Source organism: Nelumbo nucifera, chromosome 4 (assembly GCF_055504915.1).
Source record: "Nelumbo nucifera cultivar China Antique chromosome 4, China Antique-T2T, whole genome shotgun sequence".
Taxonomy (NCBI): Eukaryota; Viridiplantae; Streptophyta; class Magnoliopsida; order Proteales; family Nelumbonaceae; genus Nelumbo; species Nelumbo nucifera.
Genome location: NC_142652.1, coordinates 12,095,512 through 12,111,143, shown reverse-complemented (window position 1 = coordinate 12,111,143; position 15,632 = coordinate 12,095,512). Strand labels below are relative to the sequence as shown.

Here is a 15,632-nt window from a genome sequence, read left to right as displayed (position 1 = left end):
ATTCAGTTGTTATTTATTTCAGTTTTTATTTACTTTATTTATTATGTAAGTGCTAAGGGCAGATGTGTCCTTTCCATTATGTACTAAACATAACCTATAAATAATAAGAAAGTGGCGGCGGCAGATCTGTTAGAATCTGTCCCTCCTTTCAACCACTTGTGTTCTCCTGTTTCTCTTCTATTCTCTCTCCTTTCTCTCACTTTTCTTCTGTTTTGTAAACCTAAAACCTATTAGGATTCAAGACTGATTACAGTCTTGATCTTCTACTATTCCCCAGTAATTTTTATTACAAAACTGCCCAGAACATACTCTCCCTCACAGTCCCTTGTTTAGCCAACGTATCAGCTAAGCCATTAGCTGATCTCCTTGTCCATTTGAAGCAAGCACCAATCTCCCTTGTTATATTGAGGAATTCCCTTATGGGCTGTCTATTAAATCCAGGCTCTCAACTTACCTGATTGCAACCAATCAATTAACAATATAGAGTCTCCCTCTATCTCAACTTGGTGCAACCCCAATTGTTTGGCATATCTTACACCTTGGAGCAAGGCCATCACCTCCGCCCTCTCAATGAGTTCCCCACTCCTATTGGCCCCAAAAGCATAGCCACAATTCTTCCATTTTCATCTCTGAATACTCCCCTACACTTGAAGGGCCTGGGTTATCTCTAGAGCTCTCATCTTTTCCTTTTAAGAATACTACACCTTCCTAGCATTGCTTGGCTTTGGAAAGCACTAAAATCATTTTGCTGAAAAAGCCAAATTCATCTTTCCCATGTGCTTGAAACCCAAACTACTAGCCTCTAAAATGGAGCATATCCAAGTCCAGCCAACTAAATGTTATGGGAGCGTACAACTAACTCGTGGCCGAGGACAGTGAGGTTTGAAGCTTATGGAGAAGACTGCACTGAAGGGTGTAATGTGGGTGATGAGAGAAGTTTTGAAGCTGTGGAATAGTGTGTGAGGATTGGGCCATAAGCATGTACCGACAGTGCCTCTGTACTATTTATGGCCCCAAACTCTAGTGGGTTTCTTATAGGTCCATTACCCATGTCCTAGGATTGAAGCCCAGAACAGCCAGCTCAACAGTGGAAGGATTCAAAATGGAATGTTGTTACTGAATGAGTGAAAGATATTTTATGTTTTTATTAGGTTGTTTTACTAGATAGTACAGTCAGGGTTTCTTGTCTTGATATAAAGTTACATTTTCTCTTGTTGGGAGTCAGTAAAGAATGATGTTTTGAATGTTTTCTTCTCTGTCTGACAAAAATGTTTTCTTTGCAACCCTTGGAGTTTGTGCTTTTAGGAGTCCTCTTTCTCTTCTGGTAGTAACTCAGTTAACCTCTTTCTTCCTATCCTTCTTGTGTTGTCTTTCTTGGTTTTCTTCCATTTTGTGTAAGATCTTCCAGGTGCTGCACATACTTTTCCTTGGGGAAGCATGGCACCACCAGTGTGTGCATGATTCAATTGTTTGTGTTGTGATATTGTGTTCCCCTTTTTGGTTGATATGGTGATTCTGTTACTTGATGTGCATGGAGCCAGAATGGTTGTTGTTTAACTTTTTTCTTGTGGCTTGTAGAATGCACATACAGGTTGAAAATTCTCTCACTGGCATCCCATCTAGTGCCCTAGCAACATATTCCAACTTATGGCATGCAAGCAATGGATTTGATTTACCAAAGGAATCTGGCATGATGACTGGCACAATGAACTCAAGTTCTAAAGAGGTAACACACCATGGATTAAGTACTCCTAGAAGTTCTGAGGAGACAGACTTGAGCTCCAAACTTAAAGGAAAGCTTTGGAGTTATAATAATGTAACCCTTAGATTACCATCTCAGAATATAAGAGAGATGTTTCTGCAGTCTCTAAGAGAGTTTATTTTACATAAGAAAGGTGTACTTGAGGAGGGTTGGCATGTTGAATTTAAACAATGTATGGGCAAATGTGATGCCTTTGCAGTTTATTGTGCTCCGGATGGAAAGAAGTTTGAGTCAATGTTAGATGTTGCCTGTCATCTTGGATTGGTATCAAATATTAGCTCTATGGAAGTTGAGGATAGAAGTGATGGCTTTGCTTCAGTGCCGAAAGGATTGAATTTGCGCAGAAAAAAGGAGTTAGCAAGACTTTCAGGATTGAATAGTTTCACAGGAAACCAAGAACCTTCAAGAAATGGCTGTGGTAGGGAGCCCTCATCAGACAATGAGGTTGTGAAAATTTCAGCATGCGACTTGGGGAGTAATATGAGAATTACAGAACCTGAGGCAGAGGGTGATTGTGGCAACAGGTCCCAACAACCTAGAGTAAGTAAATTATAAATGATTATTTAATGTTTAGATTTTCTTTGTTCTATCTTATTTTCTGCTGTTACAATAATTTTTCTGATTATATTCTAGTTCAGTAGTTTGTTATATAAGTTCTTTAATCTTTTTCTTTGTGCTTGATTGTTGACACTCTTTACAGTTCCAGGATGGACTTCCAATTCAGTATGAAGATTTCTTTGTTCTCTCTTTGGGTGATATTGATGCCCGACCATCATATCATGACACTAGCCAGATTTGGCCTGTAGGTTATAGCTCCTGTTGGCACGACAAGATTACTGGGTCTATTTTCATGTGCGATGTGTTGGATGGTGGTACCTTTGGACCTATTTTTAGGGTTAGAAGATGTCCATGCTCTACATCAACCATCCCTAATGGGTCAACAATCCTCTTGAGCCCAAGTCTTGGCAGATCTGATGCTAAAGAGAAAATAGAAAATGATACTTCTGCAACTTTTGGTATGGATTGTGATGATGATAACATTCAATTGATTCTCTCTGACCCTTGTGCACCTGGGGAATATGTCTTTTTTCCATACTTTGGAGATACCTCAAGTGAATCTTGTGATTTTCAAACACTAAATGGTTTGCCATCACAATCCAATTGCCTTTTAGAAAGGTCTGAAAGACTCTTCTCCAAGCATTTACAGCTGGGGGATGAAATTGGTCAGTTTGTGGTAGAAGGGAGATCATCTTCTTCTGTGTGGGGGATGGTTTCTCAGACTCTCATTGATGCTTGCCATGAAATCTACAATAAAAAAGGCAGGCTTTATTTTTTCTGTAATCATGATTTAGATGGAGTCTGCTCATCACATTTAGATGTTGAGGATTCAAAAAGTAGATATAATCTTGGTCCATTGGAAAAATTTTGCAGCTTGTTGGGTCCTGTTGACATCCCATCTGTAATTCAGAATGAAAATGAGTTTGAGACTTCATGGAGATCACTGTCAAAATGGTTGAACCAGGACAGATTTGGACTAGATATGGAATTTGTGCAGGAAATTATTGAAAAGCTTCCTGGAGTTCATGCATGCTCACAGTATGAATTTCTGGATAAAAGGAATTACTTGTCAACACCTCCAACGGTTGGTAGTGGTTGTCTTCTGGCTAAAAGGAAGGGCCACGTGCAAGGTTTTGAAGAAGGCTTAGATGGGTTATTTAGACAATACAAAAGACCCAGGAAGCAAGGTATGGTCGACTCTGGTATGGATCATCACCATCCTCGTGGCAAACTTTTGAGCTCTAGGCTTCCAGCAGAGCTCATTGGTGATGTTCTTCAGGTATGTAATATCATTGCCATTATAGCGGGGTATCCTGCAATACTTTTAGTCATTATGCAAGCAGGGGAGCCAGAAATTTTTCTTTTTTTCCTTTTTTTTTTGGTTGGGAAACGCTAAGGAAATACATTACTTAAGGTTAATGTTTATCGTATAATTTAGTTAATTGCTATAATCTAGTTATATCATTAGTTTCCATTTTTAATTATGTTCACATTATAATTAATTAATATGAAATCCAAGTTACATTTTGACAATTTAGCAATTAATATTGTCTTTTACTCATTACTGACTTTGTCATCCTGTAGTTATCATTATAAGAATAATATTGATTTTTTTAAGTCATTAGTTGTTACATGCTTTTTTTAGCTATTTATTTATTGTTTATGTTTGGTTTAAGCATTAGCTAATCGACTAAAATACTTAATAAGCTTTCAACAGTTGGGCTTCTATTCTTTAATATTTTAGTAGTTTCTACTTATGTTTAAGAATGAAATGAAGAACAAACTCATTAATTAATGGACTAAGGCGAGGTATGGACGTGGGTGCTATGTGTTGTCTATGTAGTTTGGCTTTGGAGTTCATTCACCACTTGTTACTTCACCACCCCTTTACCTACCAGATCTGGTGCTACTTTTTTAGGGTATTTCAGGTCCAATGGGTCTTTCACCACTCATTAACTGAGCTGTTATCTTCTTGGAGAATGGGTCTATTTTCAACCAAAGGAAAGTTCTTATTGGAAGTGTATTCCCTTTTCTATATGCTAGATAGTGTGGAAGGTGCAGAATTGTAGATTTTTTGAGGCCAAATATGTTCCATTGGAAGTGGTCATTAGCAAGATGGAATATACTCTGAAAAGAAGGGTTGGTCTTTCAAGGTTTTTTGAGGGAATTCCGAGCTAGTCATTTTACTGATCATTGGTCATATCTTATATTTTGATTTCTATGTACAGGAGCTGAATGTTTATATTTTGTGTATATATACAAGTATACTTGTAGTACATGTTTGAGGGCTTCTCGCATTAATGCAATCATTTTTACTATTTATCAAAAAATTAATGCGCTATAAATGGCGTTTTTACAATAAAAAGGAAAGAGGACTAAAGCTGGAGAGATCCTTGTGATGAAAACTTAGTGGTGGAAGGTGGCACACAAACTGTGGGCTGGATGAGGAATAATTCTGCAAACTGCTGAGAACCAGTTTTGGAGGCAATAGCTTCTTTCAGCTGGGTCCTTAGTTAAGCAAATGATGTTTCTGATGTTCTATCAAGAAAAGGAGTTAGCAGACACTTACTGAGAAACATACCCATGAAATTACAAATTGTGCTCTTAGACTGGGGCCTGCAGTTACAACTTGAGGGGGTAGCAATGTGTCTGACAATGTTTTCACTTTTTGGGAGGTCATTGTATTACTCAGTTTCTGTATCTTTTGTACTAATCTTTATTATTCTTGTTTCTGACTCATTACATTCAAATCCATAATTAGTAAAAAGATACAGGAAATGATAATTTTTTAATCTAATATATTTATTAATGTAGGTTGAAATTCCTATAATTGCTCCAACAAATCTATTAACAGAGTGTCCAAATTTGTTAATCTCTAACCACCGATAAACACTGCTATTTATTTCATTACATTGTGGATAAATTCAATAATAAAAATAAGATTGAAAGGATTTTTGCAAAATGCAAATAATAACTTACCAAAGTGGGTAATGAATATCCATGATATAATCATGATACTTATTGAAGACTGCATTATAACTGAATACACTCTGATTGTTGACAACACTTGACTCATTTTTTTCATTTTTGTATCAATCACCACACCCTTCCCACCATGTATTCATGTTTGCAGAGATCTCATTTTCCCCCTTTTATTTAAGGAGATTTTGTTTAAAAAGACACTGCCTTGGAGAAATCATGCTGTTTTAGATGAGATTTGGGAAAGTTTAGAAGAAAGTGGAGCAAATTCAGGGGCATACCTAATATTCATTGTAAAATCTAGTTAGGGAATGTGTATACTTCGGGGAATTGTATATATAGAGTAATTAGGACACAAATGTAAGTAGTGGAAAAAGGTTTAAGTCAACTTAGGTATGTGTGTTACTTATGTAATTGCTACTTATATTTTTCTGTTTCTATTTGTTCAGGTATATGAGTTACTGTGGCGATTCTATGATATTCTGGGTCTAAGGGAACCATTGTCATTCCATGAACTTGAGGAAGAACTTATAAATCCATGGTTCGACAACTCAAATTTTCTTGAAAAGTTAGAAAAGGAAACTCAGGAAACTAGAGATCTAAGTTTACATACAAGTGGAAATACCTTATCCCCAAGTACTAAACCTGATTGCATGGTTCCTGGGGAAAATGCACATGCATTCATTAAAATGGAAACTGAATCAATGAAGGAAGCAGCCCAAGCTAGGCTGGCATCTCGAACTTATAATAGATGTACAGGTGTTGCTTTGACAAAGGCTCATAGTGCTCTGCTGAAAGTGCTAGTTGGTGGGCTACAGTCCAGAGTTGCAGCACTTATAGATCCAAGTTTTGATGCTGGAGAATCAAAACCAAGGCGGGGAAGAAAGAAAGATACCGATAGCTCAGTTCTGGTGAAAAAAACTAAGATTGATATGCTTCCAATTAATGAACTAACTTGGCCAGAATTAGCTCGTAGATATATTTTAGTTGTCTTGTCCATGGATGGTAACCTTGATTCTGCAGAGATTAGCATCCGTGAAGGGGGAAAGGTTTTTCGCTGCTTGCATGGTGATGGTGGAGTGCTTTGTGGTTCACTTACTGGAGTGGCGGGAATGGAAGCAGATGCATTGGTGAGATTGTATCACAATTTTCTTCTCTATTTCACTGTATTAATTGCAAAATTTTTTCTAAGTTTCTTATGGAAAACTTGTACTGTTTATATTCTTCATTGCCTTGCTTATTTTTATTTTTTTATGACTCCGGCATATGTTTAACTGTCAGCTTGAAGCCAGATATATCTATATGGAATTGTACATTGTTCTTGAAGCCATATGTTTAAATGTAAAAAACAATAAATATCCTTGTAGAACTTCACAAGGAAAAGTGTTATTTTTACAGGGAAAAGAATCCTTGTAGAAACTTTAATGTAGTGAGATTTTGTGAGGAAAGTAAGGGAGGCGATTTCAAAATTACATTGAGCATGAGGCTTTCCTAATCTGGTTTGGTTGCACCATGTCTCCTTAACCTGAGCAGCTGCCTTGGGTAAGTGCCTTACCAGAGACAAGCTTTCCAGCCGAGGCATAGCCCTCCCTTCTACAAGCTGTATTTTCTGTAACAGTAATCTGGAGGCAACTGATCACAATTTTTGTGCACTATCCCACAAGCTACAAGGTTTTGATAAGCATTCTTAGTGTGTCAACATTGGTTGGGTATTCCCCACATCAATTTTGGAGACTCTTCAAAGCTGGCAGGTTGGCAGGCTAAAGGAAAGGTGCTCTGGCAACTAACTCATGGGGCTGATTTTTGGGTGGTTTGGATGGGGAGAAACAGAAGAATTTTTTATAACATTTGCCATTCAGCTTGATGAAATTTTAGGGATTGAGAAACAACCAAGGAGAGGTGGCCTTGTATTCTGGACCAATTGGCATTGGAGACTCGGTTTAGGCTGAAATATTGGCTCTGTTACAAGGATTGAGAATCACAGTGCAACTTGAAATTAGGGAATTGGAAATTGAAGGAGACTCACAACTAGTTATAATTGGGCCAAGAAAATCAGTTCAGCCCCCCCAAAAATTTAGGGACACTATAGCAAAGATCTCCTCTGGAACCTTGATCCACAGCAGTTTTCAGATCTCCTCTTATGCATCTATTCTAGGCCCCAGGATTTTTTTTTTGAGACTTCTGCTTCCTTTTTTGTAAGTAAATCTGAGAAGATATCAACTGTACAGATGCTGAGCCACCCTCTTCTCTGTTTTTTTGGATACTAGTACAATACATTTTATCTTCTCTCTCTCTCTCAAAAAAAAAAAGAAAAAAGAGAAAAAAAGCATCAAGCCTGAGAGACTTAAGCAACTTTCTCAAAGGCATCCATTAGTGAATGCAAATTTTCATTTAGTCTAGTACATATGTACATGCATTTATGCACACACACATATGATAAATGTAGGGAGATGTTTCATTTTGAAAGAAAATCGTGGTATCACAAAGTATAGCTCCTTATACACAAGATTCTGTACCTTGAGACTGTATATCAGTATGAAGTCATCACTGAAAATGATACTCTAGTCAGAAAACTGGAGAAGAACACTCCCTTGAACTCTTTAACAATTGACAGCCAACATTAAATAGTGGTAAAGATTAAAGACTCAATTCTCCACCTCCTCCTCAGAGGGCAACATTTGATAAAAAAGTCCAAGCATTTCTTTTCCTTTTTTTTTTTCTGAGAAAAGGTAACGAAGATTTCAATCAATTGACAGCCAAGAATAAATAGTGGTAAAAATTAAAGACTCAATTCTCCACCTCCTCCTCAGAGGGCTACATTTGATAAAAAAGTCCAAGCATTTCTTTTTTTTTTTAACCTGATAAAAGGTAATGAAGATTTCAATAAAAAAGAAGAGTACATAAGAAAATGTACAATGGAGAATAGAAGCACGCAAAAACTACAAAGGAAGGTTTCTGTTACTAAACAGAGACTCCCTGTGGATCCCGGGTTTAGCTAAACCATCAGCAAACACATTCAGTTCTGTAGGGATCCAAACCAGACTTGCATTCAAGTTAACAAGAATTTTTCTTTCTTCAGACAGATTATGAGTCAGTCTCCAGGGACCTTTAGCCCTTCCTCCCAGCCACTTAATTGTGTTTGTTGAATCACTTTCAATAGTTAGGTTCGAGAGACCCAAGTCTCTGGCAATCCTAATCCTAGTGAGAGCTGTCATCACCTCAGCCTTTGTAGAGTCTACCCGTTCCTATGGGACCACCAAAACCCAACGGATGTTTCCATCCATCTCCCTTATCACACCTCCAATTCCTGCCTCACCTGGATTCCCTTAAGCATTGCCATCAAAATTTAATTTCACCCCTCCAAGTCCAAGCATTTCTTTCCTTCCAAATCTTCCAAGTGATCATATCTGATTTGATCTCTGATATTTTTCTTCCCTTTCTATTTAGTTCAGCCAAGCTCCAACCTTGTAAGAGATCCAGTAATGTTGCTAATATGAAGGCTAGTTCAGTGTGCTCGAAGTTGGAGTGATGTCTGATCCTATTCACAGCAGATTGGGAAGAATACTTCAGGGGCATATAGCAAACAGCTCTTGTTAGAGTGATGTCTGATAATTTGCCCAGTGCTCCGAGACCCCCTATTTGCTACTGTTGTTCATTCATTCTTCCTAATAAAAGACAATTTTTAAAAGATAAGGAACCATAGCTAAGTCATAAATCTAATTCTTTTAAGTATGTAACAAGAATTTAAGACCTTAGCATGGACTTTTTGGGCTTGCCTCAAGGGACTTGGTACAAAGCAGCTTGTAGAATTAGAGTAATGTGATTGGGAAAGAAATGAAGAGATTGAAAGTTTCACATGCTTGAATTGTTTAGTGCTTAAATATGCTTTAGATGTTATGTTCAATTTATTTTTACATTTCACTTTGAATATGTCTTATATATTATGTTTGTGCATTTTAATTTGAGCTAATAGATTTTTAAAAACATTTAGTTTAAAATTTAAATATGGATTCTTAATTAATAATATTTTAACATTTTTTGATTTTCTTTTGCAAATTATTTGAACATCTTTTGCATTTTATTTTTTTAAAAAAGTTTGCCTCACCTTGTGCCTTAGGCACAAAACGCCTCTTGCGCTTTTAAAACATAGAATAACTTGAATTCTAGAAACTTCTTGAGGGCAGTTTAGAGTTACCATAAAACAAATGTTATACTAAATGTGGAATAATAGTTAAATCCTACTTGAATTCAACTAGAAAATCTATGGATGACTGATCTTGATTTCACTGGGTTAACCTCATATTCTTCTTTATTTCCTCCACTCATCCTGTCTGTTTTTCATCTTTTGTGTTGCTGATGAGAAGAAAATGATGTATATGGAATTTTATGAGCATCTAGGATATCCCGATGCCTTTTCCGCTGTTGCATCTATAAAGCATTTCTATTCATATTTATGATGTTATCTCTTTTATTCTTTCTAGTTCATGCTGTTCAAGCTATTGTTCCTATTTGCCACCATATTTTTCTTTCTTCTTTGAGCTTTCTAATAAGATTTGGAGTTGAAGAGCTAAAATTTAGTATGCCTGTTGTGGCCGGGTCTTCAGTTCAGAAAATTCTCTTGCTGAATCTCTTGCAATAGAGGGTGTAAATAGTATCGAGGAAATTAGCCTCTAGGGCTAGTTTACCTGATTTTGGTTTTACTTGGATATGATTTTATTTGGGAAGAGTAGTGGGGCTACCTCTCTATTTGTGATCCATTTGGGGAGGGCTGTGGCCTCATTCTTTTGTGCTTTCTCATTTAATCATTCTTTATGAATACATTGTCTGATCAGTTACCAATAAAAGAGGATCTGTTAGATGGATGAGGTGGCGGAGCTGGTGATGCCTTCTTAGCGGGGATGAAGTTGGGTGCTGGACTTGGGACTGAGATTGAACGATTGGGAGATGGGTTAAATGGTAGAGCTGATGGAGAGGTTGGAAGCTGTGCAGCTGAATGGTGAGCAGACAGATCAAAGGATTTGGTGCTCCATCTAAGATATCTTTCTTGGCCTGGACAGCAGTTCTGCACAAATGCCCAACTAGAGGCAAGCTGGTGAGCAGATAATCCAGGGCGCTAGTTTTCCACTTTGTGGAAGGGAGGACAAGATGAGCAATCATCTTTTCATCCATTGTGGTTACAGTAGGCAGGTGTGGCTGTTCTTGGAAATCTTGGGATGAGTTGGTGCTTCCTGGAATCATTTCTGGACTCCATAAAGGGTTGGCCAAGTTTGAGTACTGTGCCATTGATGGTAATTTGGGTGTCGTGGAAGGAATGAAGTGGGAGAATTTTTGAAAAGTGCTGTGATCTACTGGGTAAGGATTCACACAATTTTTAGAGGAGTACAATTTTTCTCTAAAAAAGGGGAGTACATGGTCGAAGTTTTTAATTTTTTTAATTACTTGTATAGATAAATCCTTTTTGTAAAGCTTTGTCATCCCCCCGCCGTAGTTTGCTTGCTGGGGAGCTTGATGTAATTTTTGTGAAGTAATAGCAACACACTTACTTTTTCAGAAAAAAAAGGATCTCTTAGATACTCCATATCCATATCTTTTGTGTCTTTTCCATTTCAGAATCTTTCATTTTCCTTGTGTGGAATGAAGTTACCTTTTTTTGATCAGTAAAAATCTTTCATTAATAACAGAGAGATTAAGATACAATAGCTAAAGATTGCATAGGAATAAATTGCAATCTCCAGCAATCAGTAATAATTCTGCCCAATACAATGAAGATCTATTTGCCCCTTGTTTTGCTAGGGTATCCGCCATCCCATTTGCATCCCTTTTAACCCAACCAAACTGAGAGTTGAATTTCCTTGCAAGTGTGTCAATTTCTCTGAAAATAAACTTGAGCTTCCAAGGTGCTGATGTGATGTCTTTGGCCCAAGAAATGACCAATAGAGTCTCCTTCAATTTCTAAGTCTGTTGTTCCTATCTGCTCAGCCATCTTTAGGCCTTGAAGTAGGGCTAGAGATTCAGCCTGTATTGAGTCACCATAACCTATTGGTCCAGAGTAGAGTGCCACCACCACACCCAGATAATTTCTAAACACACCCCCAATGCTTGCCCATCCAGGGTTGCCAAGAGAACTCCCATCAAAATTCAGTTTTAGTTTGTTCCGTGCTGGTGGCTTCCATTCCATGCTTACAAGAACTTTGGGTACATTTGTTTGTGCTATTTCAGCCCAATTTCTTAGTATCTCATTCGTGGTGTAGTTTCTGAATATCTCCATGGTCTTCACCCAATGTGCAGTTCTGATTTTTATGGCTTCAATAACTTCCTCCATTGTTTTTTTCCTGAAAAGATTCTTAGGTTTCTTTCCTCCCATATAGTCCATACTGTAGCTGCTCTCATTGCCTTCCATATGCATTTTCCCCTTTTCTTTTGTTGACACAGGAAAGAGGGGCTGAATAGACTTACCACATCCTGTGGGGGAGCCCATCTGCATCCAAAGAGAGAACAAGCAACATTCCAAATACCAGAAGCAAAAGAGCAGGATAATAGTAAGTGGGTTAGAGTTTCACCGCATCCCAAACGAAGGACACACACATGAGGAGAGAGGCAATTGTTTGGCCTCTTTTTCTATAGCACATCACAAGTGTTTACCTTCCCTAGGAACACTTCCCAACAGAAAGCTTGTACTTTTGGAGGGATCAGTTTAGTCCAAGTTTCTCTCACTAGGAAGTTCCCCCCCATAGGATTAATATGAATGAGCAAACCAAAGAAAGATGCACAGGAAAATAAACCATTAGAAGTTGGGGACCACACTCTACAATCAACTATAGATTGGTCCAAGTAGACCCTCTCAAGTGTTGAAATCAACAACACTAGAGACTCACACCCATTTTCCCTCAACCCTCTTCTAAAACCAAAATCCCAAGAGATCCTTGATTCTGAAAGCACACCAAACCTAGCAACAAGTTTGTTTTTATAGTTTGATAAAGAGTAGAGGTCTAGGAAATTGAACATAAGAGGTACATCCCCAACCCAAAGGTCTTCCCAGAATAAAACTTTGTTGCCACAACCAACATCAAACTTGATAAATTGAAGAAAAGTTGGATATAAAGATTGCCTTCCAGGGAGAGGATGGAGTTGCAATGGGGGCTAATTTTGCATCCCAGCCGTTATCTGCTTCACCATGTAAGCTTTTAATGACCCTGTGCCACAACCTTTCTTCTTCACAAGGGAATCTCCACAACCATTTCCCTAGTAGGGCCTTGTTTCTCTTTATTAGGTTCCCTATACCTAATCCACCCTCGTCCTTAAGGTAACAAACTTGCTCCCATTTCACTAAATGATATTTCTTTTCTTCACCTAGTTCCCACAAAAAGTCCCTAATAATCTTCTCCAATTTCCTAGCTATTTTCACCGGGATCTTAAAGGTGGAAAGTAAATAAGTGGGAAGGCTTGCAAGGGTTGATTTTATCAAGGTGATTCTTCCCCCCAAGGAAATATAATTTATCTTCCACATTGCCAACTTCTTCATGAACCTCTCTACCACCGGTTTCCAAAAGCTTTCAACTTTCAGATTCCCACCCAAGGGCATTCTTAAGTATTCCAGAGGCCAATTTTTCACTTCACAACCTAGCAGATTTGCCATGGCTTGGATGTCCCCCCCCCCTTCAATGTTGATTCCAACTACATAGCTTTTTCCCCAATTGACTTTCAATTTGGAGGCCTGCTAAAATTCATCCACCAATCTTTTCAGATTCCTTAAACTGGCTTCATCACGACTTTCACAGAAAATAATTATGTCATCAGCAAATTGCAAATGAGACACCACCACTTCTGATCTACCCATCCTCTAACCTTTAAACTGGTTTTCTTGATCAGCCTTGGTGATTTGTCTACTCAAAACCTCAGCCGCAAAGGTGAATGAGAATGGAGATAAGGGGTCACCTTGTCTTAATCCTCTTTTAGCCTGGAAGAAATCCTTTACTGCCCCATTCATCAGAATAGAAAAATGTGCTAAGCTAATACATTCTTTAATCCACATCCTCCATCTTTCACCTAGCCCCATCTTTTCCATTAAATTTAACAGGAAGGACCAATCCACCATATCATAAGCTTTTTCAAGGTCCAATTTACAAATCAAACCTTTGCCACCTTGTTTTCTCTTAGCTGCCACACACTCATTTGCCGCTAAAATTTGATCCACAATTTGTCTCCCCTCTACAAAAGCTCCTTGGTTCTGAGAGATAATATGGGGTAGTACAGTCTTCAACCTACTAGCCAGGACTTTAGCAATGATTTTTTGTAAGCTACCCACGAGACTTATCAGTCTGTAATCCTTAGGGGTTTTGGCCTCCTTTTTTGGCACTAAAGCAATAAAAGTTGCATTTGCTCCAGGCGATAATTTCCCTTCTTGATAGAACTCCACAAATACATCTATTAATTCTTCTTTCAAAATTTCCCAACAATCTTGATAGAAAGCCATTGAAAATCCATCCGGCCCCGGTGCTTTAGATCTATCCATGAGAATATTGCTTCATGTATCTCCTCAATAGTGAAGGCTCTTTCTAGGAGGTTAACTTCGGATTCTGGCACTCTGTCCCACTATAAATCTCCCAATTCTGCCATGTTTTCATTAGAGGATGCTAGGATTGACTTAAAGCGATTCACAAAGCATCTTTCAATTTACTCTTTTGCAGTTATTACTCTTCCATCCACCTCTACACTGGAAATTTGGTTTTTCCGTCTTCTCCCGTTTGCTAAAGAGTGGAAAAAACTGGTATTTCCATCCCCTTCTAGAAGCCATTTACATTTAGATTTTTGCCTCCAAGAAATCTCTTCTTTTCTTAGAATCTCTTCCAATTGCACTTTTAAGTTCCATCTTTCTATTCTATCATCCACCCCACACTCTTTCCGGGCCTCCTTTTGGTCCACTTTCTCTATTTTCCTGGCTAATTCTTATGACCTCAAGTTTTCCAAATTCCTCTTCATTCCACTCCTTGACCTTTTCCTTCAATCTTTTCAGTTTCTTAGAGAATCTCACCACTTTATTTATAGCCCTAATCCCATCTTCTGACCACCATTCTTTTACCCTTTGCAAAAAGTTTTACTCGTGTCAACCGATATCAACACCAATAGATACCTATCTATTATCTATATAGCTAGAACCATTGGAATAATTTGTGAATTAAGTGAATTTTAAAATTGAATAAATAATAATAGAAAATTGAAAAATCAAAATTTTTAATTTCGAAAAAGAAACTCTCATGTCCGGTTCTGCAATAGAGATGGAATTGAGAAACAACCATCAACTATAACAGTTCATCACGGAAGAAAGGACTCACCGAGCCGGGATCACTAACTAATACTAATATAATAGAAAATAACTGTCTTTTCTGTATACTTTCCCTGGTTCCGTTGCTACCGCGGGCCTTACGCAATCGATCGGATCATATAGATATCCCTTCAACACAACATAGGTCATCAAAAGGATCTCGGACGACCACCAAAGCACGAAAGCCAGGATCTGTTTTCAAATCTAAAAGGTGTGGGGCCACCAATAAGATTTTCTTGGTAAAGGCTTAAAGGACAATGATCAAAAGTCACTCTAGGTAGGCTCTTTTAGTTCTAGGGACTCAATCAGGGAATTGAAGTGTTTCATGCTAGATGTTAAGGGTTGGTTGGGGTTGTTTGTCTCATTTGTATATCTTATTACATTGAAATCCCCACCCAAACACCACGGACCCTCCCATATGCCTCTGATTACAGCTAGCTCTTCCCAGAATGAGTTCCTCTCTCTATATGAATTTGGCCCATACACATTAAGTCAACACCCACTCCCTTCCATCACTCATCCTCTTGGCTTTTATTGATACTGAATATTGTCCTATTAGTTCCTCCTGATAGTCAACTTCCTCATTCTTCCACATTGTAAGGATTCCACCCGAGGCACCCCACAACGGGGCAAAAGACCAACTTAGACCCCTGCAACTCCAGATACTTCTTATCCATCTTCTATCCAAGTCTGAAAGCTTTATCTCCTGTAACATGACTATAACCAGTCTCTCCTTTCATATCACATTCTTGATGATTCTCCTTTTCTTTGCACTTATTAAACCTCTTGCATTCCAGCAAAGCACTTTCGTTCCACTCTTTTTTCCCCAACCCTAACTCAATCCCAAATCCTATTCTCCTCTTTTCTTCTCCCTTTTCCTATTTACAGTCTTCTCATAGGACACACCACAAGCTAGCCTTTCCACCTCATTCATTATTCTCTTCCTTTTTTTATCATCTTCTACCCCCTTTCTAAGATAGACCTTTCCTTTGGCGAACTTCCTTTTGGCTT

General features: G+C 38.1%; 1 protein-coding gene across 2 annotated transcripts in view; it reads left to right on the top strand.

Moving 5' to 3' along the window:
• Positions 1–15,632, top strand: part of LOC104607891 (methyl-CpG-binding domain-containing protein 9-like) — a 45,055-nt gene that overhangs the window by 11,649 nt on the left and 17,774 nt on the right. The window contains exons 1-4 of one of the 2 annotated variants that reach the window (XM_088903214.1): positions 1,616–1,726; positions 1,962–2,302; positions 2,463–3,599; positions 5,749–6,429. In XM_088903214.1, the coding sequence (XP_088759340.1) occupies positions 1,997–2,302; positions 2,463–3,599; positions 5,749–6,429 (2,124 nt within the window). In that variant the 5' untranslated portion in view covers positions 1,616–1,726; positions 1,962–1,996. Of the gene's footprint in view, positions 1–1,578; positions 2,303–2,462; positions 3,600–5,748; positions 6,430–15,632 lie in introns of those variants that run through there. The other variant, XM_010273645.3, reaches the window with a different exon arrangement.